The sequence below is a fragment of the Lucilia sericata genome, unplaced genomic scaffold, assembly GCF_015586225.1.
Source record: "Lucilia sericata isolate MDLA Ls3-8-SP2 unplaced genomic scaffold, ASM1558622v1 Contig000328F_arrow, whole genome shotgun sequence".
NCBI lineage: Eukaryota > Metazoa > Arthropoda > Insecta > Diptera > Calliphoridae > Lucilia > Lucilia sericata.
The window spans coordinates 158,933-186,892 of record NW_023994349.1 but is presented as its reverse complement, the minus strand read 5'-3'; the positions used below and the strand labels follow the sequence as shown (position 1 = coordinate 186,892).

At 29.1% G+C, this 27,960-nt stretch overlaps 1 protein-coding gene across 2 annotated transcripts; it reads right to left on the bottom strand.

Annotated features, from left to right (window-relative positions):
• Positions 1 to 4,696: 4,696 nt before the first annotated feature.
• Positions 4,697 to 27,701, bottom strand: LOC119603712 (scoloptoxin SSD14). 2 transcript variants are annotated; one of them, XM_037955856.1, is made up of 6 exons: positions 27,552 to 27,701; positions 16,503 to 16,658; positions 15,812 to 16,420; positions 12,308 to 12,727; positions 7,918 to 8,158; positions 4,697 to 5,103 (listed from the first exon to the last, which is right to left on the bottom strand). In XM_037955856.1, the coding sequence occupies exons 1-6, from the start codon at positions 27,554 to 27,556 to the stop codon at positions 4,825 to 4,827; spliced, it is 1,710 nt and encodes a 569-aa protein (XP_037811784.1). In that variant the 5' UTR covers positions 27,557 to 27,701; the 3' UTR covers positions 4,697 to 4,824. The 2 variants fall into 2 exon arrangements, with proteins under 2 accessions (XP_037811784.1, XP_037811786.1); XM_037955858.1 differs by lacking the exon at positions 27,552 to 27,701 and adding an exon at positions 16,711 to 16,795 and having other exon boundaries at positions 4,742 to 5,103.
• Positions 27,702 to 27,960: the final 259 nt, after the last annotated feature.

Below are 27,960 nucleotides of genomic sequence, written 5' to 3'. Positions count from 1 at the left end.
TTGGCTTATTTCGGTATCGGTATTTTAGCGGTAACGGCAGTTGTGTTGAAAAGGTATTTTAGCGGTAACGATAGCTAAGCGACATTCGGTGCATTTACCTTATTACCCTATAAGAACAGAGACAGTCATTTTACCGGTCAATTGACTGACACTACTGAGAATATACCCATCATTGCGTAGAACAAAGCTCCCATCACTTTTTTAAGGGCAGTATGTAAAAAGTGATGGAAACGTTTGTGTACATGTGATGTTGCATCACCCTCGCACTTATGAATTCTATCGACTTTAAAACATATATTTGAGCTGCTCACTCTTTTGTTGTTTACTAATCATGGATGATATAAATATTAGTCATGATTGACTAATCATGCTTGATGGATATATCCATCACAGTTAACAAATAAAAAAATGATGCATTAATCGATCATTGTTGATTAATCACACTTAATGAATATATCCGTCAAATCTGACGGCTATACCAATTTATAATAAAACACAATTTATAAATATTTTAATATATATATTGTTAATTTAATTAATATAGTAATCATATACTTAAATTACCAGTCTTTTCACCATTTTACATATCTCTCAGAATCTTAAGTCCTCTGATGCTCCTATTAATTTGTGGAAATAAGTTGTCTGTAAAGAAATACATAAGTATTCATAAATATCGAAATATAAAAATCATAAGTACATATTTATGTTACCATAGATTGATTAAACTCCGAATTGTTTATCTTCTGCTCCACTTCCTGCACTTTTTTAAAATTTAGTTTATAATAATTCTCTTTATTTTTAATAATTTAAAGACTTTGTAATTTTTTTATTTCTTCGCTTCTTGATCTTTGGCTTTCGCAGAAACAATTAATTTGTAACGAAGAAAAATACAACCATGTAACACAGTGACAGTCATTTGATCGGTCATTTGACTGTCATTGTTGATGAAAATATAAATTTTAATACATATTAATCAAAATGTAGTTGTTTCATTCTTTCATATGCAAATTCAACCCTATACCACACATTGGGTCCAGTAACGGTCATTTTACCGGTCATTTGACTGTCATTGTTGATAGAATCATCCATTAAATTTTTTTTTCGACAATTCTATAAAAAAAATGTTGCATGTGTGTTAGTAAAATCATTTTGTATGTGTTAGTTTCGGTCATTCCCCTGCCGGCAACTCCACTAACTTTAAATGCATTAAAAGCCGAATTTTTCATCAACTAGTTATGGTTGATTCTTGGATTATTTTTAATGGAGCCAACTGACTATTTTAACATGGCGATGTCCTACGCAGTAGTCAATTGTCCGACTCTGCGTTACTTTTCAACTAGCTTAAAGTTAGTTACTAAAAATTAGCTTAATCTTAACTCTTTATTAACTAACTTAAAGTTAGTTGCAGAAAAGTCAAGTAATAGTTTTCTTTTGTATTACATACTGTATTAATTAATTACATTTTAATTAAATATATTTAAAATTACATTTCGCTTTAATACAAGTTATGATATTAGTTCGTTGAAATTAATAGACATCAGTTTTCTGCAGGGGAACTAATAATAACACCGGTATCCATAAAATTATGAACGATTTGTTAATTATTTCCATGATTCCCATTGATCCAAATCTAAAATAAATTTTAAAATATTATAAGGGGTTTCATTTAAACGCATAAGTTTACGATTTGTGCAAGTGGGCAAGTTTATTCGACTTGTTTCATGAAACCCCTGTTCAAATTTTGTTCAATTACAATATTTATAAACATTTTAAAACAATGTCAATCTAAATAAAAAAATAAAAAATTAATTATTTTAACAAAAAATTGTACAAAATATGTTTAAAATGTGAACATTCAAGTCCATAAATTCAAAAGTGAACAATAGTGAACGGATTTATAAAATGCACAATGAGTTTGCTCAAGTTTGCCAGTCTAAAGGCCTAACTATAATATGCTTAAACAAACTGAAGTCAGCTTAAGCAACTGTGCGAACACATATAAAATGTATGTGACAAACTATAATGTACTTAAGAGAGTTTCGTCAAGTTTCGTCAAATTTTATTTGCTTAAGCAAAGAGCGATACTGACAGCACATTACGTACGGAATCAATTGTTTGTTTATTATACACAAAGAAAATAAAGAAAAAAATGGAAAGCTAAAAGAAAATTAATTTATTTCAATAAAATATTTTGAAATATGTATTTTATTTATTACGTGTGTCACATAAATGTGTAAATGGAGCTAAATTGTTTTGAATACACGTAAGTACATTATAGCCACCTAAAAGTTTCCTCGGATTTTCTTCAACATTTGAGAGACTTTTCGTTCGATTGTTACATTACCTTAAGCAAGCTTATGCACATTATAGTTGGGCCTTAAAGGCCCAAATAGACTATACAAACGGCTTGACAAACATACCAATATTTTACGTTTGTGCAAGCCTGTTGTGTAGTGTATGAGGGTGTTTCGTGTTTGTACAAATGCTTGCTGTTTGTTTGTACAAAAATTAAAAAAATTTGGTTTTTACACAAACATAATGAATTTTTGTCAAACCATTTGTATGGTTTATAATCATTAATAACACATTTTTCAAAAAATTTACATTTCTAAGAAAATTTGAGATCTGTACCTCTGAAAGTCCACAAAAACGTGAAAAAATCGGTGTTTGTACGAGCAATGTTTGTGTAGTGTGTGTGCGAATGAAAAAAGTATGTTTGATAAGCCGCTTGTGTAGTCTATTTGGGCCTTAAATAGTCGCTCAAACTTATAAGGGTTGAATTGTAAGGGTTCCATACAATTCAATTGCGAGAATGGAAACATGCACAGGTTGCACAGTTTACGAGGGTTTTGAACGTTTAAATGAAAACACTTTATGTGTAATGTTAACTATTAATATATTAAGGGTTTTCATTTAAACGCTTAAGTTTCCCATTTGTGCAAGTGTGCAAGTTTATTCGACTTGTTTCATGAAACCCCTGTTCAAATTCTGTTCAATTACAATATTTGTAAACATTTAAAAACTATGTCAAACGAAATTAAAAAATAAAAAATTAATTATTTAAACAAAAAAAGTATCAAAAATACATTTAAAATGTGAATATTCAAGTTCTTAAGTTAAAAAGTGGTCAATACAGAGCGGTTTTATTAAATGCACAATGAGACTGTTCAAGTTTGCCAGTCTAAATAGTCGCTCAAATTTATAAGGGTTGTGCAAATCAATTGCCATACAATTCAATTGCGAGAATGGAAACTTGCACAGTTTACGAGAGTTTTGAACGTTTAAATGAGAACCTTTATTATATTTCCAGTATTATTCAGCAGAATTTAACCTTTTATAATTAATTTTTCCAATTTACTGACTCTAATTTCACAACGTATACAAGAAAATGCCAAAAATGTAAAACAAAATTCCAAATAATAAAGAAACATGAGAAAACATGTCGAAACAAAATGCTCTCCAGTTAATTTTGGGGTACTCCTGCATTATATGATAGTTAGCTTGTAGCTAGTCTTTAAAAGTCGGTTGTTTACGTTAATAAATACCAAATTTTAGAACATTTCTGCATTACATTGTTGTTCGTTTATAGTCAGTCTACTAGAGTTAACAAATAAAATCATAATAATAGAGAAACAAGAGAAAACATGTTATTATCTTATTAATTCTCTCCAGATAATTTTGGGACACTTCTGTATTACATGATAGGTAGCTTGTAGTTAGTCTTTAAATGTCGGTTCTTTACGTTGCCAAATACAAAATTTCGGGACAGCTCTGCATTACATTGTAGTTAACTTATAGTCAGTCTCTAAAAGTAAACTAGAAGTGAATTTTTCTCGTAGTCGACTACAAAATTGCTGGCAGGGTCATTTCTTATAGGGTAGATATTTATCAATAATTGCAATAATTTATCAAAAATTGCAATAAAAAATAAGTAAAAATAAGAAAATGAGCAATTGTGATGTTAATTTTGTCGCAAAATATTTGTTATTCGGATACTTTTAATGATAGTTTAAATGTTATATGTACAAGAATAAAAAAATATATATTTTTTAACATAAAAATCTTTAATTAAAGAAATATTGTGAATATTTTCAACTGGAATTGGTTGGAATTAAATACGTAATTTTCTCATTTTAATAAGAAAACAAATCATTCTTTAAATTTAGTTGGTTTATATTTTAACAAAACAAATGCATAAAAATGATCATAATCTTTTTCTGTAAAATATGTAAAAAAAATGTATGTGCCAATTTTGATTTAGCTATCTAAAATTGCCCAGATTGATTATTATGTATGTACATATTTGATAATTTTGTACGAATGCAATTTTTTTTTAATTGTTAGTGCAGTTTTAGTTCTGTTATAATTCAGTTCTAATTTAATTGAGTTCCAGTTTAGTTCTAATTCAGTTCTTGTTCTGATCTAGTTCACTTCTAGCATATATAGCCCGGAGTAGGAGAGAACCTACAAAAGGGGATTTTTTTGTACTTTTTCGTTCTATAACATTGATTGTAGAAACATGAAATTAAGTATGTTGGGCCCCATGTAAATAAAACCCTATAAAATGGCATACTTTACTATTGGAATCTAGGACCATAGAATTAAGGAGATTTTTTGGTACATTTTCGTTTTGCTATTTTTTATTTTTTGTAATATAATTCGTACTGACTTTTTTCTTTATTAATACACTGTGGTGATGGATATATAAGATTCGGCACAGCCGAATATAGAACTCTTACTTGTTTTTATTACATTTTATTTGATTTTTTTCTTATGCAATTAATTTTTTCTTCAAAGTACAATTTAATTTTCTTAAATAACAATTTAATTTTGCTGGTGAACAACCACAGCGCTACCAACTCGTCGACGATCACAAATTGGTTGGGGCCAATTACTTTTTAAACCAATGGCTGTCAAAGCCGAGAAAGCTCTATTAGGTGGCAAATAATTTATATCATGCCCGACTTTAATAAAATATTCTTCGGTATGATCAGGTACCTCAGGTTCTACATCAACAACCATGGGTGCCAGTTGATGGTGTATCCGACCTGAATTTACAGATTTTTCAATGGATTCGTCGAAAACGAAATATCGTAAAATTGTCTGAAAAGATAAATTACAAACAATTATTAAAAAATAAATTTAATAAAACTTAAAAATAGACCAACATCAGTTACAATTTCTTTTAATTTAATGTAATAAAAAAATTTAATTGGCACCCCAAAGTCTGGTCAAAGACTCTGATCTATTACAAATTATTGCTATACGTACAATTGGGACGAACGACCTATTTCGTTCTGTAAGACTAATTAATTATAATGGGGAGTAATTTCATTATGAAATAATTCCTCAAAATTCAAATATGAAATAAATCTCTAAAAATACTTTTGAGGAGTTATTTCATTATATTACTTTTATCACACGAAAAAATATATGTATGATAACCGGCCTTCGGCCGTACGCAAGGGTTTTCTCCTCTGAGGTATATTGGACACCGGCTTCGCTAAGAATACACTCTCCGTGTAACAAGAGCGTTCTGCCTTAGGCCGGCTGTTTAGGACATCTTTACTAAGCGAAGCCGGTGTTGGACATATTATAGAGTGGCAAATCCTCGCGTCCGGCCGTAGGCCGCTTATTTAGGTAATATTTTTCTTTAGATTTTAAGGCATTTTTTATTCATTTTATATTTTGATAATATCGCTTAAAAGTTGCTACGAATGACGATATTTACATATATGTATGTATGTATATAAAAATATGCATTCAATGTAAATTATTTGAGTTTTAGCTGTGTGTATTATACTTATTTTGAATGTTCTGAAGAACATAATTAGGAGCAAATATTTGTGCGTACAGGTAAAGTTATACGAAAAACTTTAAAAGGGGTATATTTTGTTGTACTCAATTAAAAAACGAATACTTAATTATTCTAGTCTTTTAGTAAATGAGTGATATGATAATAAAATTTACCATAATTCTAAAAATTAGTGAACATTAGAAATAAGTGACGAAAGGATCGATCCATAAAGTCCTAAAAATTTACAACATTTCTAAGGCGTATAAGGCCGCATATCGATATTGCAGATAAACTTCCCACAAAAGGATTGTATAATAATAATCTTGGGTGCCCCGGTAGGCTAGTTGGTAGTGTGCTAGCCTGTCAGTCTGGGGGTTGTGGGTTCGATTCCCAGCAGAGATCCTGGTCTGCTACACTACAACGGTCGTATGGTTATCGTCAACCTGCTCGGTAAATTAGGTTAGAATATAATTTGTAATTGTATTGTAATGGAAAAATAAATAATACTCTTATGCCGAAAATAAAGGATCGATCCATTCGTATATACCTTTGTATGGGCGCAATAGGAAATATTGGATCGATTGTAAAGATTTTTAACATGCCCTAAAAAAATAAAGTGTGACAAAATTCATCGCAATATCGTTGGTAGTTTCTGAGAAAACTTCAAAAGAATTAGGAAAAAAAACGTAATTTTTTTCGAGATAGTCTGAAGTTTTTACTCATAACTTTTTACGTTGTGAACCGATTTTGCTGATTTTCAATACCAAACTAAAATATTTTGGGTGAATTTAGTTGATTTCCTTTACTTAGTTTTAACGTGAGCGTGTTTTACACAGACAGACAGACGGACATAGCTAAATCGACTCAGAATTTCATAAGGACCCAGAATATATATACTTTGTTGGGTCTTAGATGAATATTTCTTGGTGTTACACACGGAACGACAAACTTATATATACCCTCTATCACCACTGATGGTGGTGGAGGGTATAATAAATAAAAAGAAGGAAACTCGATCTTTCTTTATCAATATTATGGCTTTTTTACAATATTTTTTCCTATAACAAACAAAATTATAATTTTCAACATCTTTGAGTTCAATTCTATGTCAATTTTTTAATAATTTGTTTGAATAAACTTCAATACAAATTTATTAAAAAAAGATATTTAGCTTTTACAAATGCTAAAAGAAAATTCATTATTTCTTTTTAGTCGGAAAGTTCTGGAAAGCAACTATTTGCTTAATTTAGCAACTATTTTTTTAATTTTGATAAAAAAAAGAGATGTGTGATTCGTAATTCAGCTCTGGGTGGAGGAAGATCGTCGTGCGTCGTTGCCATTATCGCTTAAGGGTAATCAGGCCGTCCTTTTTGCTCTGCCTTCGAGAATTTTACGTTTCAAACAGCATTGGCCAATGTTTGACGTCAGATAACTGTACCGAGTTACAGTTTTTCTTGAGGTGCATATTTGGCCATGTGCATTCGTGTTAACTTAACCTAAGTTTTTAATTTTAACAATTGGAACATATGAGCTAGTTTTTTCTAGCTAGAATTGGTGATGGCGTTATATAATTTTAATTACTGGCCAAATAAATCTTAGTTTCGAATACTAAATAACTTAAAGAACAAACAAACAAAAAGAGATGTAAAAAAGTCACTACAAATAACACATTCGAAGTACATCAAGTTTTGATGAAAACCCAATGAAATTAACATAAGAGAGTCATTGAAAGAATGTGGTTTATTTTTGACATACAAATATCGGATTTTTACAGCTTCTAAAAATAAGATTATATGTATTTAGTTCAAAGTTATCAAAAATGAACAACATACCAGCAATGACACGCAATGAAAATTCTAGATCTTTTCCCACACTTTTTTTTTTGCTGGGAACTGTCCCTTGCAAATGCATGTCCAAACTTTGGCTCACATTTACATTTTTTATTTGAGGTAATAAGACAATAAAATTTCACTATTAGAAATTGAAAAATCACTTTTATCCGTCCAAAAAACATATTTGTTAGAACACAAATAAGTACAGTCGCACAATATATCAATTGGATATGTATGTATTTGAAAGGTTCAAACTTTTACAAAAAACGAACATCAGAAAGAACTCACCTGAGCTACGGATGTGGTGATTCTAGAACCACCTGCACCACCCACTAACAGTTGAACGTGTCCATTTTTATCCAATACTATACTGGGACAAGTGGATGACATTGGTCGTTTTCCAGGTTTAATATAATTTGCTGGCGACGCAGGTATTCCATAAGCATTAACTTTCCCGGGAGTGGAGAAATCGTCCATTTCATCGTTTAAAATAATACCAGTTTGACGAGAACGAACTTTTGCACCTAAGCTAGTTTAAAAATATATAGGTTTTAAATTATTAGAAATAAAAGATAGTTCAAACACATTTGAATACAACATTTTCGATTTCTAATTGGTATGTAGTATGTAAGGGTGGGCCGAAAATAAGCTTTCTCTCGTATCAACTTCTAACAGTGAAATTATGTTGTATTTTAACGTCAATATATATTATCAATAATACATATGCATTATCAAATAATAAGAAATTTTAATAACTCAAAACTTCTTTAACCAATTTTTAGTTTTTCTGTCTTTTTGGAAAGACAATTTTGCAGACAATCGTAATGTCTGTCTTGCTATAATATTTGGTAAAAAATAATACTTAATACCTAATTTTGTGAAAACAAACTGCAAGACGTTCCATTTTCTCCCATAAAACGCATTTACAAACTTTGGCGGCGATGCGCGGGCTCTTACCCTCAAAATAATTAAATAATATTTTGCAGACTTCCATTTGACTTTAAAATACAACATAATTTCATTATTAGAAGTTGATACGAGAGAAAAGCTTTTCGACCCAGCCTAATGTATGTACATTAGAGTGCCCTCGAGAAATATCACTCAATCTATGCGTATTAATGTACTGAACGTGAAAAATAAAATTTTGGAATGGTCCTCAGTTCCCTACCAGCGATTGGAAATCCTGACCTCAGTATAATTATTAAAAAATAAAATATTTTGGAATTTTTCAAAATGGGTCTCAAAAATTCCGTAATTTTGAACTGATTACGAGAAAAATAATTTTAATTTTTGTAGACCATTTTTGGTCCAATGATTTTTAGTGGGTTGGAGAGGCATATTGTTTTCGCATTTTATCGAAATGGGTGTCAAAATTATTGTAATTTGTATGCCCTTTATAATACAATAAAAGTCGTTTTGCGGACCAGAAATACAGTATCAAAAATTTTAATTATTTTACCAGCGATAATCTCAAAATTGACACCCATTTCCAAACGATTGCAGAAACATTTTTTTGTACATATTGTACTGAGATCAAGATTTTCAATCGCAGGTAGGGAACTGAGCACTTTTCCAAAAAAAAAAAATATATATAAAACTTTGATAAAATAAAAAATTTATAAAACTTTGATGAATATTTCATGTCAAGTGACCCAACTCAAAAAATCCATTTTGATGCACCAAGGTTAGTACTACTGGATAGTATGTCAGAAACAAATTTTCAGCTCTATCGGTCAAGAACTGCCGGACTTAGAGGGTCAAAGTTGGACATTTTGGTCATACAGGGTTTTCTTCAAATTAATGTAACTTTTGGTCCCAGCAAAAATTATCCAAAGTAGTTCAGATAGCTATTTCTTCGTTGTTTCCAAAAAAAAATTTAATATTTTTTAATTTTTTTAATCATTTTTACTTAAATTTTTATAGTCCCATAATGGGATGCGAGTAGGATATCTATCAAAAAATCTATCTAGGTCATCTAGCGATGACCGTTCGTGAGCTGGACCAAATTAAAAAAAAGTATTTTGGAATTATTCTTTTTAAATTTTTGTTTTGAAGCAAAATGGCCAATATGGAGTATCATTTGAAAGGGATTTTAAACCGCGTCCAATGATGTATTAATCATAAATAACCGTCTGCTCATAATTGCCATATTCCAAAATATTTCAAATTGTTAGGTTTTTCACTAATAAAAATAAAATGTATGCACAATTTTACAAATTGTGCGCACCACTAGACGTGGCTTCAAATGATACCACATATTGTATTGTAAACACCGTAAAATTTAAAAAAAATAACAAAAAAGAGTGTTTTTTGTAACCGGTCCAGCTCACGAACGGACATCGATAGACTAGAAATATTTTGGGAACCATCATAAAACAAAACAACATTTTTTTGAAACTGGGTAAAATATTTAATTGAACATGAAAAATCGTGTCTCCCATACGATATTTTCTTGGAAACTGTCCAGCTCACGGACAGGTAAACACTAAACCCAAAATATTACATAACAGCGAATATTTTGAGGGGATTAACTCAAGCATCATTTTTTATAATAAAAATATAAATAATAAAGTATTAAATTTCATGTTTACCTTAATTCAGAAATACATACATATGTTTACAAAGTATTAAATTTCATGTTTACCTTAATTCAGAAATACATACATATGTTTACAATTTGTTGACAAAAAGGATTTTCTATCCTTATAAATTTTTCATCATGATATTAGTGTTTATTAGTGAATTTTGACCATCAAGTTATTTTTGAAAGGGACTTTGAATGGGGGAAAGAAATATTTTTTATTTTTTTTATCAAGCAAATTATGCTAAAAAGCATTTAGCATAATTTTAAAAAACTTCAATGCATTTTTTCTAAATCTAGCATTGAAAATGCTAAAATGGCAACACTGAACTACACCTATAAAACGACATAGAAGTCAGAGAGTTTCTGAGCCAATTCTAATCTCCAGATATCTTCGTTAATAAGTCCAAGTTGAAATAAAACCTGGGTTTACTTTAAATTAATCTGTACTAAATTTATGAAATCACATAAAAATGTGATTTTTTATAAATAATGTTTTTTTTATACTTTTTCTCGATTAATGAATGAGCTAATAACTTAAAAATAATTTGAAGTAAATGTTTTTGTTAAAAATTAAATTAAAATTTAGTAGTCGGTTATTGAAACATTTCGAAAATTGCAACAATCCCGATTTCATTTCGGTTTTTATTATTACATTTTTTATTACATTTTTTATAGTACCGGAAATATATATACATATGTATGTACAGTACAGAATATATTTAATTTAAATATATTTTGTATACACATACATGTATTTACCGTTATATCCTCACAATCAACTTTTTATTTTATAACAGGTTTTTTAAATAAAATTTCGTTACAAAATTTGTTTTATAAACAAGTAATAAAATAAAAATTTTATTATGAATAAGGCCATAAATTCGTATGTGAAATATACATATGTACATATGTACGTATTCGTCAAAATAAGAAATGGGAGTTAATCGACTAGTTAATTTGTAAAATAAGTGGAAAATAATTAAAAATTTGAGAAGCAAACAACATTTGAACAATGTTTATACAAGCACATACATACATATTAGGCTTCACGCAATATTTTTCAAATTGTGATAATATAATATTGGCGTAATTATTTTTTTTAAATTTCAACTTCTTCATCTGCATATCTGCGGCCAAAAGACCGATTTTGGGCGACATTTTTTGATAGACCAAAAACTGCTGTACATATTTCAAATCTGACTTTAGTATACTATTCTACAGGAAAATTTAAGATATATAAACTTAATTTGACAGAATTTGGATGCACTATAAATGCATAAGAGCAAAAGAAAAAATGCAATTTAAAAAAAAAATTTCAAAAATTGATTTTATCATTCGAAAATATAATATTCAATGCCCTTAAAAAAATTGTGTTAAAATTTTTAATTTATTGTAATCCGTTTAGGATTTATGATGTTTATAATGTTAACTTGTGGGTTAATAATTTCCCATCAAACAATGGTGTTTTTCATCATCACTTCCGAATTTAATAAAGCTCCACCCAATTAATGTTCCCTATATAACTTGTATAATGACAAATTTTGGCCCTTATAACTTTCGTGGATTTCGAAATATAGCGCTGTAAAGTTTAAAATCTGAAAATTTAAAGTCTCATCACATCTAAAGGGTTATTGATAGAATTTTTGTTTTTGCACCATTTTTTTCAGCAAAAAGCATACTTTGATTATGCGTAAAGAAAAAAAAATTTTTGAAATATTTTTTTAAAAAAGTGCATCTTTGGATAATTCTAAATGCACTTTTGGAGCATTATAAAAGTGTGAATTTCAGCACATTCTTACCGATTTGTCCTATAAAATCAATTATTAAAGCATGATTTGCTATTGATCCTGCAGATTCTGCTCTGTAAAAAATGTCGCTCAAAATCAGTGGTTTCCGCCTCATATATGCAGATGAAGGAGTTGGAATTTTGAAAAAATTATTACAGTATTGTGATCACTGATACAAAAACCTTCTTAAAAGTTGTGATATCACAAAAACAGGAAACATTTTGTTTTTTCAAACGAAGCCTAATACATATGTATGTATATTTACATATTACCAAACTAATTTCCCCCAATATTTAAATATACTTACTGGCTATTTATGGTACTAGTTACCGAAATAGCATCACCGTTTGGTGCCAATACAACCATATTAGCAGTACCATGATCTTCTACATTTGTAAAGTTAGCACCGTAATAGGCCATATCAGCGAAGGTGTGGTCATCTTTAATTAGATCCCTAATTTCTGCTGCAAAAGCAGGGCTCATTAATTGTTCATACACCTTAGATACCTGCGGCTCAAAATGAATATCTCCCAGATTTGTACGATGACCGTACGCATGTTTAAATGTTTCAACAACACGTTGCCAATAGATGTCATGGTGTCTTGTGTAAAGTGGTTCCATTACATTTAAAATAAATGCTAAGATAGCACCACTCGTTGGTAAAGGTGTTGTATATAATTCATAGCCTCCAGTAAATCGAGCAACAATTGGTTTTTCCCAACGGACCCTATATAAAATATAAATAAAATCAAACAACATTTACTATTTAGTGGATAATAATTGTTTAATAAATTATAATGTTTATACATGTATGTACATACATACATATATTATTTTTTTTAATTCCGAATTCTATGAATAAATATACGAAATATACGAATAAAATCCTCAAAACCCCATATTTTTTACCAGATATACTTATCTATACTACAAGACTTTAATAATCTAAATTAGAAAAAAATGAAAGCTTATAAAAGCTTATGAAAGCTTATAAAATTTCCTTCCTTATTTTAAATTATAGTAAAGGTTTTGATAAAATCGTTTCTTTCCAGAAGAAATTTTTTATTTTATTTCTAAAAAGCAAAATACGGAAATGAGTTCGGAATGGAATTCTGTGAAATAGCTTAAAATCATAGATGGGCACACTGCAGTATCAGTAAAATTATATTTTTATTGGTTACTGAAAAAATCAGTATTCAGTAAGTTTTTATTGGTTACTGAAAAATATTACTGATTATTGCAAAAAATTGCTGTAATTTTTATTGGTTACTGCAGTATTTTACTGATTACGAAAAATGTGTTTACAGTTTTCCGTAAAATCTTATAATTTACTGAAAATTGTATTTTCAACATATTTTTAACAATTCTATTTTTAGCAATTCTGCGTACTCCGATTTTTATAATCAGCTCTTATCCTTATAAAAGGACTTCAAAGTTTAAAGGACTTACAATTTCAAACGAATATTTTAAATATTTAGATGTGTTGTATGATGCTAATATTGGTATCAAATGAAAGCTGGGAATCCATACATTCTACCTATATTACATATTTATTTGACTCGCTTAGACAAAAAATCAAAAAATATATTAAATTTAAAAAAGGTCTCATTTTCGAAACAAAAATTTGTAACTACTTTTTTGTTAAACATTTTCTTTAAGCTTCCATTTCTTTTTTAATCCTGATGAATTGAAATAAATAATAAATTCTTTATATAATTTTGGAATTCCGTCTTTTGAAATCATATGTCCCTTAAACTTTAAGGTCCTTTTACAGCATAAGAGCTGATTATAAAAAACTGAGTATACAGAGTTAATACTAATGGTCTACAGTTTCCTGTACATATAGATTTTTTCATGTGTGAAAATAACTGTTGATATAATACATATTTATTTATTATCACAAGTAGCTAGAGTGAGATTAATTTTACTTCTTGGGATTATAAATCTTTACAGCAGACAAGATCTTAGCTACATATGTACAAATTAATATAACATGTTAAGGGCCATTATTACAACTTGCTTTTAATGTTCGTAATAATAAAAGGTAACTTTAATTAAAGTGTGGAATAAAGTGAACTTAAATATTTTCATTATTAGAGTGTGTGCCAATCGGTAACAATTTACTTGAAAATGTAAATTTTTGATAGATATGAGGTAAATAAAATTTTACTAGCTCATCGGGCTACATAAATTTTTGACAAATGAAAAGAAAAATTTGAAAATACAAAAAATAAAATATTTTATAATTTTAGTTTATAATACATATGTGATTGTAGAAATTTACTTTAATAATAAAAAATCAATAAAAGTGTTTCTTTTATTAAAATAAATGCAGATATTCTTGTGAAATTAGTGACAATTGTAAAAATTTAATGTTAGAGTGTGTGCCAATCGGTAACAATTTACTTGAAAATGTAAATTTTTGATAGATATGAGGTGAATAAAATTTTACTAGCTCATAGAGCTACATAAATTTTTGACAAATGAAAAGAAAAATGTTAAAATACAAGAAATAAAATATTTTATAATTTCAGTTTATAATACATTTGTGATTGTAGAAATTTATTTCAATAATAAAAAAAGATTTTCTTGTGCAATTAGTGACAATTGTCAAAATTTAATGTAATCAAAAAGATTTCGTTTGGCACAGCAAAAGTGATAATATTTTCCACCATAAGAAAATTTTATTTTACCATAGAACTTTGCTGCCGTTTGGTACACAGTCTAATCCAAAAAGATATCGTTTGGCACAGCAAAATGTAAAAACGTTCCTACCATAGGAAAATTACAATCCACCATACAACTTTGCTATCATTTGCCACACACTCTTACAACATAATTTTTTATTATACAAAAACCGAAGCATACTTTTAGCCGTTAATAATATTTTTTATATGAAAAATGACATTGAATTTATTTTTCATTCAAATTAAAAAAAAAAAATTCCTAAAGCTTACATTAAATGTTAAAGGTAAGGTGATCTTCCCGTTAGCCTATCGGACACTTTTAGCTAAAGTTGACTTGTAATAACGAAAAACACACTACCTGTACGATAACTTCCTAACTTTAGTTATTGGCAAGTTATAATATTGGGCCTAAATATTATATAGTTTTGTCGGCCAATAAAAAATCGTTGGAAGCATTTATTACATTATATAATATTAGATTATTAAAAGAAATATTGTAAAAGAGATGAATATGGTTATAGTTCTATGAAAATTTTAGTCAAATACAGTATTTAGAATAAATTTTAGTCAATTTCACGGGAATGAAAAATTGTTTAACTCAATGAAATGAATGAAAAAAGTCCAGAATATAAGAAACTCTACCAAAATATATTCAGGTGGGTTTTTAATACCTTAGATTGTTTTTAGCCGAATTGTTCATAATGAATTTAATATTGAATGAATTAAACGAGTCTTTTTATATGTATGTATTACTGCTTGATGTGATTTTTGTAAAAATATAATTTGAAAAAAAAGCTAAATGTCATTAATTTAAAAATCCCTACAAATCGACCAAAAATAGATAAGCGTTTTCCCTACAGGCTATTTTTATAGCACAGTGATGCCCTACATTTGGCATCACTGTGTCCTAATGTAATTCTTAGATTTTTACTAAAGGCCTGTACATGACAACAATAATGCTACAATTTGCTACAAAATTTCGTGTGCTTATGATAGCGCACACGATATTTTTTTAACAAATTTTTGCGTTATTGTTGTCTTGTGCAGGCCTTTTCTTTTTATACATACATATTTTTATAATATACATATTTTACAGAAATGAGAAATGAATTTGTATTACTTACTCATAATCTTGCAAATCCTTTTCTGTTATTATGCCTCCCATATTTTGAATATCTTCTACAAGCATTTTGCCAATGCGTCCACCGCGATACATTGTTTCGGGACCTTCTTCAGCCAATACTGATAAAGTCTCACCCAATTGAGGACGATACATAATTTCACCTTCCTTGTAAAGGTTATTTGTACTAGGATTTATAAAGATTTCGGCCATTGATGGTTCCTTACGTATGCGTTCCGAGTTTAAAGTCAAAACATTTGCCAAGTACTTTGAGACCTTGTGTCCGTTTTTACATAAATCAATAGTTGGCTTAAATAATTTGTTCCACGGTAATTTGCCATATTTCATATGTAATTGCCAAAATCCGAAAATTTCGCTGGGTATAGCAGCAGAAATTGCTCCAGTAATTTCTTTTCCAATAAACATGTCCTGATGAGATGCAGCCGGCGCAGTTTCACGAGCGATTAAAGTCTCTACTTTCCCAGTTTTTTTTGTATATATAGTAGCAACGAAACCACCGCCAATACCTAAGCTATGTGGTAATATTACTCCTTCACATAAGAGAGTTGATATAGCGGCATCAATTGCGGAACCTCCATCTTTTAACATCTGCCTAAAAGATTTTAAAGTTTAGTATTGTTTGGTATTTTTATCAATTATCATATGTATGTATATTCAATTATATTTATACAAACCCTCCAATTTCAGCACATTCTTCACCATTTGATGCTACAGCTCCAACTGCATGGTCCGATGTATCTTTTTGGAGGCCAATAATAATTAATCCGAATGTAACAGCAATAGCAACTAAAACCAATACGATCCATAAAACTATATTATTTTTGCAAAATCTGAAATATCAAAATTGTTATTCCAAGAAATAAAAATGACAATTACTATTACTTCCGATACTAAATTAAACAATCCACTATTTTGTTTTAAATCAATCTATCAATTTTATAGATCACAAGAATTTATTTTCAAAAACGATTTATTTTGAAATATTTTATTTAAAAAAAGTTGTGTTTTGTTGCTAACGTTCAAAGGCAATCTTCTATATCTACAGTGAATCAATTAAGTAATTTGCCTATGTAAAATTTTATAAATTTTAAGAAAAAACTTTATCTGAACAATTATTTTTAGCAAAATAAAGCAATTTGCTTGTTGTATTTTTTAAAGAATATCTTATATTTTAATTTTCTACAATAAAATGTAAAATCGTGATATTAATTAACGAGATTTTTGATAAAATGTGAACTTATTGTTAATTTTTAAGGTCAATAAAGTATTTTGCTTTTTTAGGTTTTTTGTTAATTTTTTTAATATTGCTGCATTATTTTATAAAATTTAATATTTTTATTACTCGTATATATTAGACTGACATTTTTTAGATATTTTAGTAGAGGAACGACTAAGTTTGGACATTTCTTAACCGATTTATTATCCTATATACCTATAAGAATTTTTCAATATTTGACTTAACATGAAATCTATCGTTTCTTTGATTTAATTTCGAAAATAATTGGATACATGATATATTAGGAAATCAATGGATTTGGGCCTAGAAAAAATATTAGTGGGGTATAAATCTATATATTATAACAAAAATAATCTGGGTTTTGGTCATTTTGTATTGATAAACAAAAACTACATTACGGAAACCCCATCTATTTGGGGAGTACTGTGTGAATTTTATTTAGAATTGTATAATATTGATTCTTATTCAATAAAGCTAACACTAAGTACCAACCTAGCCACTCTAAGTATGGGGATATCACCTTATACCACTATAGAACTATTACATGCTAGAATTTTGATATTCTACCTCATATTTTGAATGCATTATTTTATGAATAAAATACAGTAGGCGTAGCTGGATTTGGATAGTTATTCTTGATTTGGGTTCTAACTATATATAAGTGTATGTATTAGCTAAAAAATATTGCTTTTGTGGATCTTAGGTGATGAGAACCGCCTCTATTTGTAAATACCTAAATTAAGTATTTTTCCCGTACCACACGATAGTTCACTTTATATTGTTTCCAAGCAACCTAAGGTCTGTTTAGAGGTCTAAATTTAAACATAGTGTTCTTTTAAGTTCGTATATGGACTTTGGAGAAGATAAATGAGAACTTCAATGGTTTTTACTTGGATACAAGTCGCTCTCCTTTGGCAGTTAAAGATTTTGAAGGACAACTCAGTGCGTTTTTTTTATAATTCTTTGTGTTATTTCATCAATTTCTATATTTTATATTTTTTAATGATTGATTAAATATATCATAATTGAATTTTATTGATTTATACTTGTTCTAAAAATCTAAACTAATTTTTTATATTGGAATTGCCTATTATTTCCCTTCAAACATTTTTAACGCAAATAACTACACAGTTTCACACAATAAGGATATGATTCTTGAAAATTCCAATTGAAAAATACTTAACACGTGTCCTTTTAACAATAAAACAATAAATTCCAAAAAGCAATTAAAAAATAATTTGAAAAACCCAACGAAATTAACTGGAAATTTCAATATGCAAAATACTTTATTGACGTTCAAATTCTGATGAAAAATAATAAAATGCAACAACAAATGCGCCAAAATTTTTATTTTAATATTTTTTTCTTGGTTTTCCCATTCTACACAATCTCTATTTTCAATTGGAAAACATAAATTTACTTTTTACCTGTTTTATTTATGAACAAAAAACAAAATTCTCGCAAAAAAAAAAGGTAGGCAAAAAACTTGAGTTGATTCACTGTATATAAAATTACTGACTCGCTGACAGACTGACTGATTCATCAACGCACAGCCTAAACGGTTGAAGCTAAAGCGCTGAAATTTGGACACGAGATTGGTCTCCCACCAAAAAGATCCACTAAGACGGATCTTTTTGGTGGAAATTCGAATTTGTGGATATTCTCCTAAACTAGAAAATATACAAAATCAATTTAAAGCTTATTGTCGTTCATTTAAAAAATAAGCGGATAGGTGTCTGGTACTTTTTTCAAATTCGGCCCCTTTAGGGAATAAACGTGTAAAAACTGTAATTTGGTACTTTTTGCATCCCATGTATCTTTTTGGAGAAATTGATAGATTTAGTAACACTAAATATACAAATGGGGTGTTACTTGGAACTCCGGTACAAAGGACTATTTTTTTGTATTTTTTCGTTTTTTAACTGGTACTTTCGTGTTTTTTATAATATGATCCTAGAAAATAAGATTGTAGAGCCCAGACAAAATGAGAATCTATAAAATGGGACTTTTTGGTACTTTCTCGTTCTTCAAAAGGTACTTTTTGAATTATCTATAATATTGCAGCATGAAACATGAAATTATGCATGTAGAGACCGGAGTTAATGAGAACCCATAAAAGGGGACTTTTTGGTACTTTTTCGTTGTTTAACTGGTACTTTTTGAGTTTTCTATAATATTGAAACATGAAATTAAGCATGTAGAGCCCGTAGTAAATGAGAACCTATAAAAGACGGCTTTTTGGTACTTTTTCGTTTTCAAATGGTACTTTTTCAGATTTCTATAATATTGAACATAAAAACATAAAATTAAGCATGTAAAGACCGAACTAAACGAGAACCTATAAAAGTGGACTTTTTGGCACTTTTTCGTTCTTTAACTGGTACTTTTTGAGTTTTCTATAATATTGAACCTAGAAACATGAAATTAAGGGTGTAGAGCCCAGAGTAAAGGAGAACCTATAAAAGGGGACTTTTTGGTACTTTTTCGATCTTCAAAAGGTACTTTTTCAATTTTCTATAATATTGAAACTAGAAACATGAAATTTAGCATGTAGAGACCGGATTATATGAGAACCCATGAATGGGTTTTTGTGTTTTCTATAATATTGAACCTAGAAACATTAAATTAAGCATGTAGAGCCTGGAGTAAATAAGAACCTATAAAAGGGTAATTTTTGGTACTTTTTCGTTCTTAAATAGGTACTTTTTGAATTTTCTATAATATTGAACCTAGAGACATAAAATTAGGCATTTAGATCCCGGAGTAAATAAGAACCTATACAAGAGAACCCTTTGGTACTTTTACTTTCATCAACTGCTACTTTTTGAGTTTTCAATTATATTAAACATAGAAATTCAAAACTAATGAAAATCTAAAATGGAGTATTTTCTGGTACTTTTTCGTTTTTTAACTGGAACTTTTTGAATTTTCGATAATATTGAACATAGAAACATGAAATAAAAGATATCTTTTGGTATGTTTTCTTCCTTCAACTGATTATTTTTGAGATTTTTAAAATATTGAATATATGTATGTATAAACATAAAATGAAACACGTATTCTCCTGGTTGAACAAAAATATATAAAAAGAGAATTTCTGGTACTTTGTTTTAATAATACTTTTTGAATTTTCTATAATTATGAGAAACCCTTGTTAATTATTTTATAACTTTATTATTTTATTTAAATGTATTTTAAATCTAGTAGCCTTATTCTGATACTCGAAGTTTTTTACTTTGAATTGATTGTCATAATTTAATATTCATTGAAAATAGTTTTTCATATTAATAAAAAGACTTTCGTTTAAACCTTTGTAATAAAAAGACGTGTTTTTTTTATAAAGGCAAAAGTTTTAAGTCTTTTAGAAGTGGGATCTGAACGGATATTTAAATAAACAACGAATTTTTACCTAACGTTTCCAAGATGAAAAAACTTTCAACATTGAAAGCGGACGAGCTAAAACAGTTATTACGTGAATGTGAATTACCAACATCAGGTTCAAAGGCAGAACTTGTTTTACGTCTCTCAAGTTTCCTTGGTACCGATGAAATTTGTGAAAACGACGAGGATATTGATGAATTCGAGGATTCAATTATCCCTCCTCCTAACGACGAGGAATCAAACGTAACTCAAATTCCTCAAAACAGTAATGTTATGAGCTTCCAGTGGCAAGTTGATGACTTAAAGAAAATGTTGGAAAATACGATGAATATATTCCAAACGTATGTGGACACTAATCGTCAACAAAACGCTACATCAAACATACAACATGTAGCTAATATGCAAGGTCAATATGTCAATACAATATCTAACGAATACCCAAGTTCACGTCAAAATGCAAATTATTCTGTTCAAGAAATTGTCGAAACAATTCCAGAATTTGAACCACCGAACGAATTGTCATTATCTGTTGAACAATTTGTGGAACGTGTAGATAGTGCAATACAGGCATATCGATGGGAAGAAAAGTGTTTACTTCTTGCAGTGTACAGTAAAATGAAAGGCGCCGCTCGTTTATGGTTAGATTCTCTTCAAGTTCTGCATTCCAAATGGAATGATTTTTCCAGAGAGTTAATAAGAGAATTTGCAGCGTCACAAGATGAAGCAGAAATTCATTTTAAAATGATAAGTGCCATTCGGAAAAGTGATGAAAAAGTTGAGCGAAAAAGCAATCTTTAAATATATTCGGGAAGGACTACAGAATCGCGAAATTCAAGTTGCTATCGCAGCTCATAAAATCGATTCGGTTAAACAATTACGGGAAATTTTAAGTGAGTACGAAAGAAATGTGTCCGATAAACGTATGTTAAAAACAAATGATACCAAAAATAAAAGTGGAATCGGAGCACTACCTAAAGACATTAATAGTGACAATCCGAAAAGATAATACACAAATAAATCGGGAAAAGAAATTAAGTGTTATAACTGTAAGGAAATAGGTCACATTTCTACAAATTGTCCAAAACCTCAAAAACGTCATCGTTGTGAAAAATGTCATAAAGTTCACGCGAAAAATGAAACTGAATGTAAGCAGAATGTCGCAATAAGAAATATGTTTTGTTTCGGTAATGATATTTTCAAAATAAATGTGAAGATAAATGGTAACACATTAAGTGCTTGTCAATGTCAATGCAGTTTAATAAAAAGATCTGTTTGTGAACAAATAATCTCGGAACGAAAAATCCGTTTTATTAACGGATGTTTTGCTCGGACAAGACATTTTCGCCAGCGGTAATATAACTTTGTCGGTTGTAAACGGAAAAATGATAATTGAAAATAAAATTTATGCTAAAATAACAACTGTTAACAATATTAATGAAAATGTTAAAGACGGTAAAAACGATTTTGGAACTTTTGAAATTGATGAAATGATGTGTATAAAATGTGATTTAGATGATGAAGATACAAAAGCGAAATTAAACGAAGTAATTATAGAAAATAAAAACGTGTTTTCAAATACATTACAAAATCTCGGTAAAACGGATTTAGTTGAAATGAAAATAAATCTAATGAACTCAAAAAAATTGTGTCACAAGCTCCGTATCGTGTTCCAGAACCAAAGAAAGAGATAATTAGAAATATGGTCCAAGAGCTTTTAGACAACGATATAATAACCCCTTCGAATTCAGAATACGCAAGTCCAGTTGTACTTCAAAAAAAGAAAAATGGAAGTGATCGATTATGTATTGATTACAGACAATTAAATCAGTTAATGGTTAAAGTGCTGTTAAGTCAGCTATGACGAAAAGAGAACTAATCCCACGTATAGCTCGTTGGTGGCTAAGAATTCAGGATTTTGACTTGATTATGGAACACCGAAAGGGTCAATGTATGGAACATGTTGATGCCCTAAGCCGTATGCTTAACGAGCCTCCAAGTGATATAGATGTCGCTACTCTTAAAATAGATAAAGTTAATCTACACGACGACGACTGGTTATCTATAATGCAAATCCAAGACGATTCAATAAAAGAAATTATTCCTAAACTTCACAATAAAGATAAAACTAAAAATGGACATCTTGGTGTTGAAAAGACGATTGATAAACTTTTAAGTTATGTGTGGTTCTCAAGATTGAGAAATTTTGTTAAGTCGTATATTAAAGCATGTGTTGAATGTGCTTACAATAAAAACAAAGGTGGTCGTATGGTAGTTAGGTGAATACCATTTTAATGATATAGATCCTGTACCATTCCACACAATTCATTTGGATCATCTGGGACCTTTTCCAAAAAGCAGTAAACGTAATGAACATATATTAGTTATGATTGACTCCTTTACTAAATTTACAATTAGAGCTGTCAAGAGTACTGCGACCAGGTACGTTATAAGCATTTTAAATGAGTTTTGGCGTTCCAAATCGTATAATAACGGATAGAGGAACCGCTTTTACCTCAAACGAATTCAAGAGATATTGTTCGGATAATGATATCAAACATGTACTTAATGCTGTCAGAACTCCAAGAGCCAACGGTCATACTGAGAGAACAAATCGAACATTACTCTCGATGCTTTTACTCACTACAAAGAATGATAAACGCTGGGTTGAACATTTAACGGATGTTCAATGGTCTTTAAATACAATGAAGAATAAAACTTCTGGCAAAAGTCCTCATTAGCTATTATTTTGTAATTCACCAAGAGATATTTTGCAAAACAAGATCTTACTAGTAGTTCACAATAATTATCATGTTACTGAAGACGAAATGAAGAATATAAGACAGAAGGCTTCCGAAAACATCAATGAGAATCGAAAACAAGCAAAAGATCAATACGACAAAGCACATTCCATTCCTCACAAATACAAAGTTGATGAACTCGTACTTGCTGAAAATGAACCACAAAGTAGTGGTATGTCTCATAAATTAGAGCCTCGTTATAAAAGCCCATTTATAGTGTCCAAGGTTCTTGATAAAGATAGATATATATATATTATCGAAGACCTTCCGAATTCAAAAAGAACAACACGTCATTATTCATCAGTTTATGCTTCGGACAAATTGAAACCTTGTTGGGAATTGCCGCCTAGATTTGATGATGATACCGAATATGATTCTCGTGATGACGAAAGCGAGGACGCTTTAAATGCAGGATAGCCGACTATGAGAAACCCTTGTTAATTATTTTACTGATACTTGAAAATTTTTTACTTTGAATTGATTGTCATAATTTAATATTCATTCAAAATAGTTTTTCATATTAATAAAAAGACTTTCGTTTAAACCTTTGTAATAAAAAGACGTGTTTCTTTAAAAAGGCAAAAGTTTTAAGTCTTTTATAATATTGAACCTAAAAACAAAAAATTGGGCACGCAGCTTCCTGAGTGTATAAAAATCAGTATGAGAGGAACTTCTTAACACCATCCTTATTAAACTACCCAGCAAAAAATAATTGATGTCATACTTTACAGACAACATCTTAATCACATCCAAAAATGCGATTACATATTTTTCGCTTTTATAAATCAAACATTTACTTACAAATGAAAACTCAGTTAATAGTGAAGTGAAATTTCATCCGCATTTTAGTAAAGTCCCCTTCACACGAGCACAAAAGTAATATGATCTGTCGAAATTTTGTGTGGAAGAGAAGTGATGGGATCGTCTAAATGCAATACATATGTAATGAAACCATCACACATTGAGAGAAAATACGGATAGAAAATTCTACATTTTTTGAAATGAATCAAAATACAAACAAGTCACTTTAGATCAGGGATGTATTTTTATATAAACACATATAAAAAAAAGTGAAACAGCTGTTTCCATCTTACTTTGTTATTGTCTTATACCAATCGTGTAAACACAAAAATATAAATCATACTACATACTTTTATTCTCTTTTTTGTCAAACGGATGGAATTTAATTTTTCTTTTTAGACTTTACGTACGTAATGTGTGATCGTCTAAAACAGCGGTTCCCACCGTTTTTTACTTCGCGGACCCCTTGAGGAATTTATTTAATTTCACGGACCCCCATACATATTTTGATATCTTATTGTTATAAATAATACTGTGATACAAAAGTTAAGAAAAATAAAATGCAGTCGTTCTCATATACCAATTCTATTTCGTTATGGTCCATAGAGTACGAATATATTTTTAGTTTTTCCCTATCACTTCGTTAACTTACTTTTTAAGAGCAAAAGATGCGAAAAAGAGCCATTTTTGAAATTTTAAATTTGAAAAATCATAAGTTTAGTAGTTTTCATCCGATTTTCAAATCCGATATTTTTTTTTAATGATACAAGTGTTGCCTTTTAATCCAAAAAAAGAAATCCAAAATTTATGGTCAAATGTCTGAGTTACGGTCGTTTAAGTAAAAAACTCACACTTTTTTAAAAAATTTTCATTTTCATCATGCTCTACTTTGGCCATGAGGCAGTGAGTTCATCTTTTATTACTTTCCTGAAGAATCACATAAAGAAAGGTTTCTAAAACTTGTTATTTCATAAAAATCTATGAAAAACTGGATGATTTATGACAATTTTTCTAATAGCATGTTCCTCGAATTTTTGGTTTTCTCCATACAAATTAATTTTTGCATAAAAATGTTTATAAACATTTTTTAAACTTGTTACAAAGAAAACCAGAAACATGAACATTTTTGTATGGAAGAAATATGCTATATTTTTATAAAACTGAGCACAACTCATAACCTTTTTCATCGATTATCATAAATTGACCATCATTGGAAACCCAACTTAATGTGCCTTTTTTCAAATGTAATAAAAGCTAAAGTTACTGCTTCATGGCCAACGTAGAGCAGTATGAAAATTAAAAATTGTTGAAAAAGTGTGAGTTTTTTTACTTAAATGGCCGTAACCAAGACATTAATCATAAATTTTCGATTTATTTTTTTGGGTTGAAAGACAACACTTGTATCTTTAAAACAAAATATCCAATTTGAAAATCGGTTGCAAACTACCAAACATATATTGTTTTAAAGTTAAAACTTCAAAAATAGCTCTTTTTCACATCTTTTGCTCTTAAAGAGGAACTAAACGAAGTGATCGGGAGAAATTAAAAATATATTCCTACTCTATGGACTATAACGAAATGGAATTGGTATATGAGAACCCCTGCATTTTTTTGCTGTATCACTGTGTAATTGTTCGTCCGAAAATTGTCTTAGTCCTGGTTCATAAACCCTATAAAATATTCCCGTACATTGAGAATATTTAGTATTTCGGAGATGTTTTCAATTGCATGGTTTTAAATATAGAATGACTTCTAACATGATGTTTAATTTTATGATCGTGAGAGCTTTCATGTTCATTTCTCGTCAAGGTAGCGAAAAGGTTTCTTTATCAAGTATTGTCGACATGTGCTTAAAGAGTCATGTTTCTAAATTTTTTTTGCGATTGCATAGGAGTGAGCTGAGTATGTAAGCTAAGTTTTCGGGAAAATATGTGAAAGTTAGACTTCTTCGATGTTGTTGCGGAATGCGTTACCCACATAAAATATGACCTGAACTCTTTGCGAATGTACTGTGAATTTGGATCTTAAATTTGAATTTTAAAATACCTACGAATTATTTTACTGCGTGGTTTTGACTATTTACGCATAACGCTATGAATTTTCTGATGTTGATTTAATAATATTGAACAACAAAATTAAGTTAAAATCTGTGTATCACGTCGGAATGGAATATTTATATTTAAAATTAACTAGATTAACACTTTTGCTTACAATTTAAAAAAAATATGAAATGTGACCTAACTTCATATTCCGGGATACCAGTATCAGTATTTAATTCTAAGGCAAATCATTATCCGTCTGCTATAAAAACACTTATTTCGATACATATACATTTATAAAAATTACAAATCACATAATACTTTACTTTATAAAAGTGAAACAATAAATTTGTAGGGCCTAGCTTCATCCTGATAAACGACCGAAACAATAAAATTCAAAGAGTCACCAACAAATCTGGGATTATTGAATAAAAATTGTGTATTTTAGTATTTATGAAAAATTTGGAGATATTTTTAATATTTTCTAACATATAGAGAATATTTTTTATTCACGATTTTTTTCGTTCGTCTTCGCGGACCCCCTAGGATTTTGCTACGGACCACTAGGGGTCCGCGGACCCCCTTTTGGGAACCGTTGGTCTAAAAGGCCCTTAAAGAGAATAAAAGTCGTATGATTTAAATTTTTTCCGTTTAATTGGTATAAAGACAACAATTGCTAACCCATTTTATATAATTGTTGAAACATATAGTTGTCTGTTTATATATTGGATCACTCATCACTAATGTATTCCTTCCGAATGACAAAACCAGACTGAAGGAAATCGTGTCAATTTACTTTACTGTTCCCTAAGTAATATTTGCAAATCGGAAGATCATGGAAACAAACCTATTATCTATCTAACTATTTACAGTTAGGATTTAATAAAAATATAATTAATTATGTTTCGAAAGAAAGATTTTTTTGTTTAATTTGAAGATTCTTGTAGAAATTTATATGGCAACAACAAAATTGTTATTTTTTATTTTTTTTTGTTGTTAAATACGTATTTGGTTCTACATTTTTATTCACAAACGAAATGAATTGAACACTTCTAAAATTTTTGATTAATCGTTTAATTAAATTTTTTTTAATTAGTTTTTTCTGCGTAGTTTTTCGATTTAATTTCAATAGAAATTTGTTTGAATAAACTTCAATTTATTAAATTAGAAATTTTGATTTTTCGGTTCCAGTACTTCTTACATGTTTTAAGTAAAAATACATTAATTCTCTTTAGCCAGTTCTGGAACACAGCTATTTTTATTAAACAGAATTTGAACAGGGGTTTCATGAAACAAGTCGAATAAACTTGGGAAATTTAGTCGTTTAAATGAAAACCCATACAATATTTTTTAGTGACTTTGTATTTAAATATAATTTTAGCGTGTTTTGGTATAAAATAGTTGACAAAGCTGTATGAAAATCACAATATTTAATGTGACTGAAATTATTATTAATATTTAACTTACGTCATTTTTTTTATAAATATATATCGTTTAAAATGGATAAATAAACTTTAATTCACTTAAATATAATTATACAAATGATCGTTTTTAAATCAAAGACACTTCATTTATAGAATAAGCCATAAATTAGTGGTGGAAATGAATTAATATTCTTACTTATATCTACTTACACAAAGGTATGTATACACACATAAACTATATATGTACATAGATACATACATATACATATATTAATTTTTAAAGATAAATATATTAAACGAATGTATGCATTTACATATGTACATACATGTATGTATATACATACGTATTCTGTATACCATAAATTCGGCAATTAAAGTCCATTTTACAGTTATTTACCTACTCTGTTTCAAAATTGCACATATTATATAGTATAATAGAAATAGTATTCTAC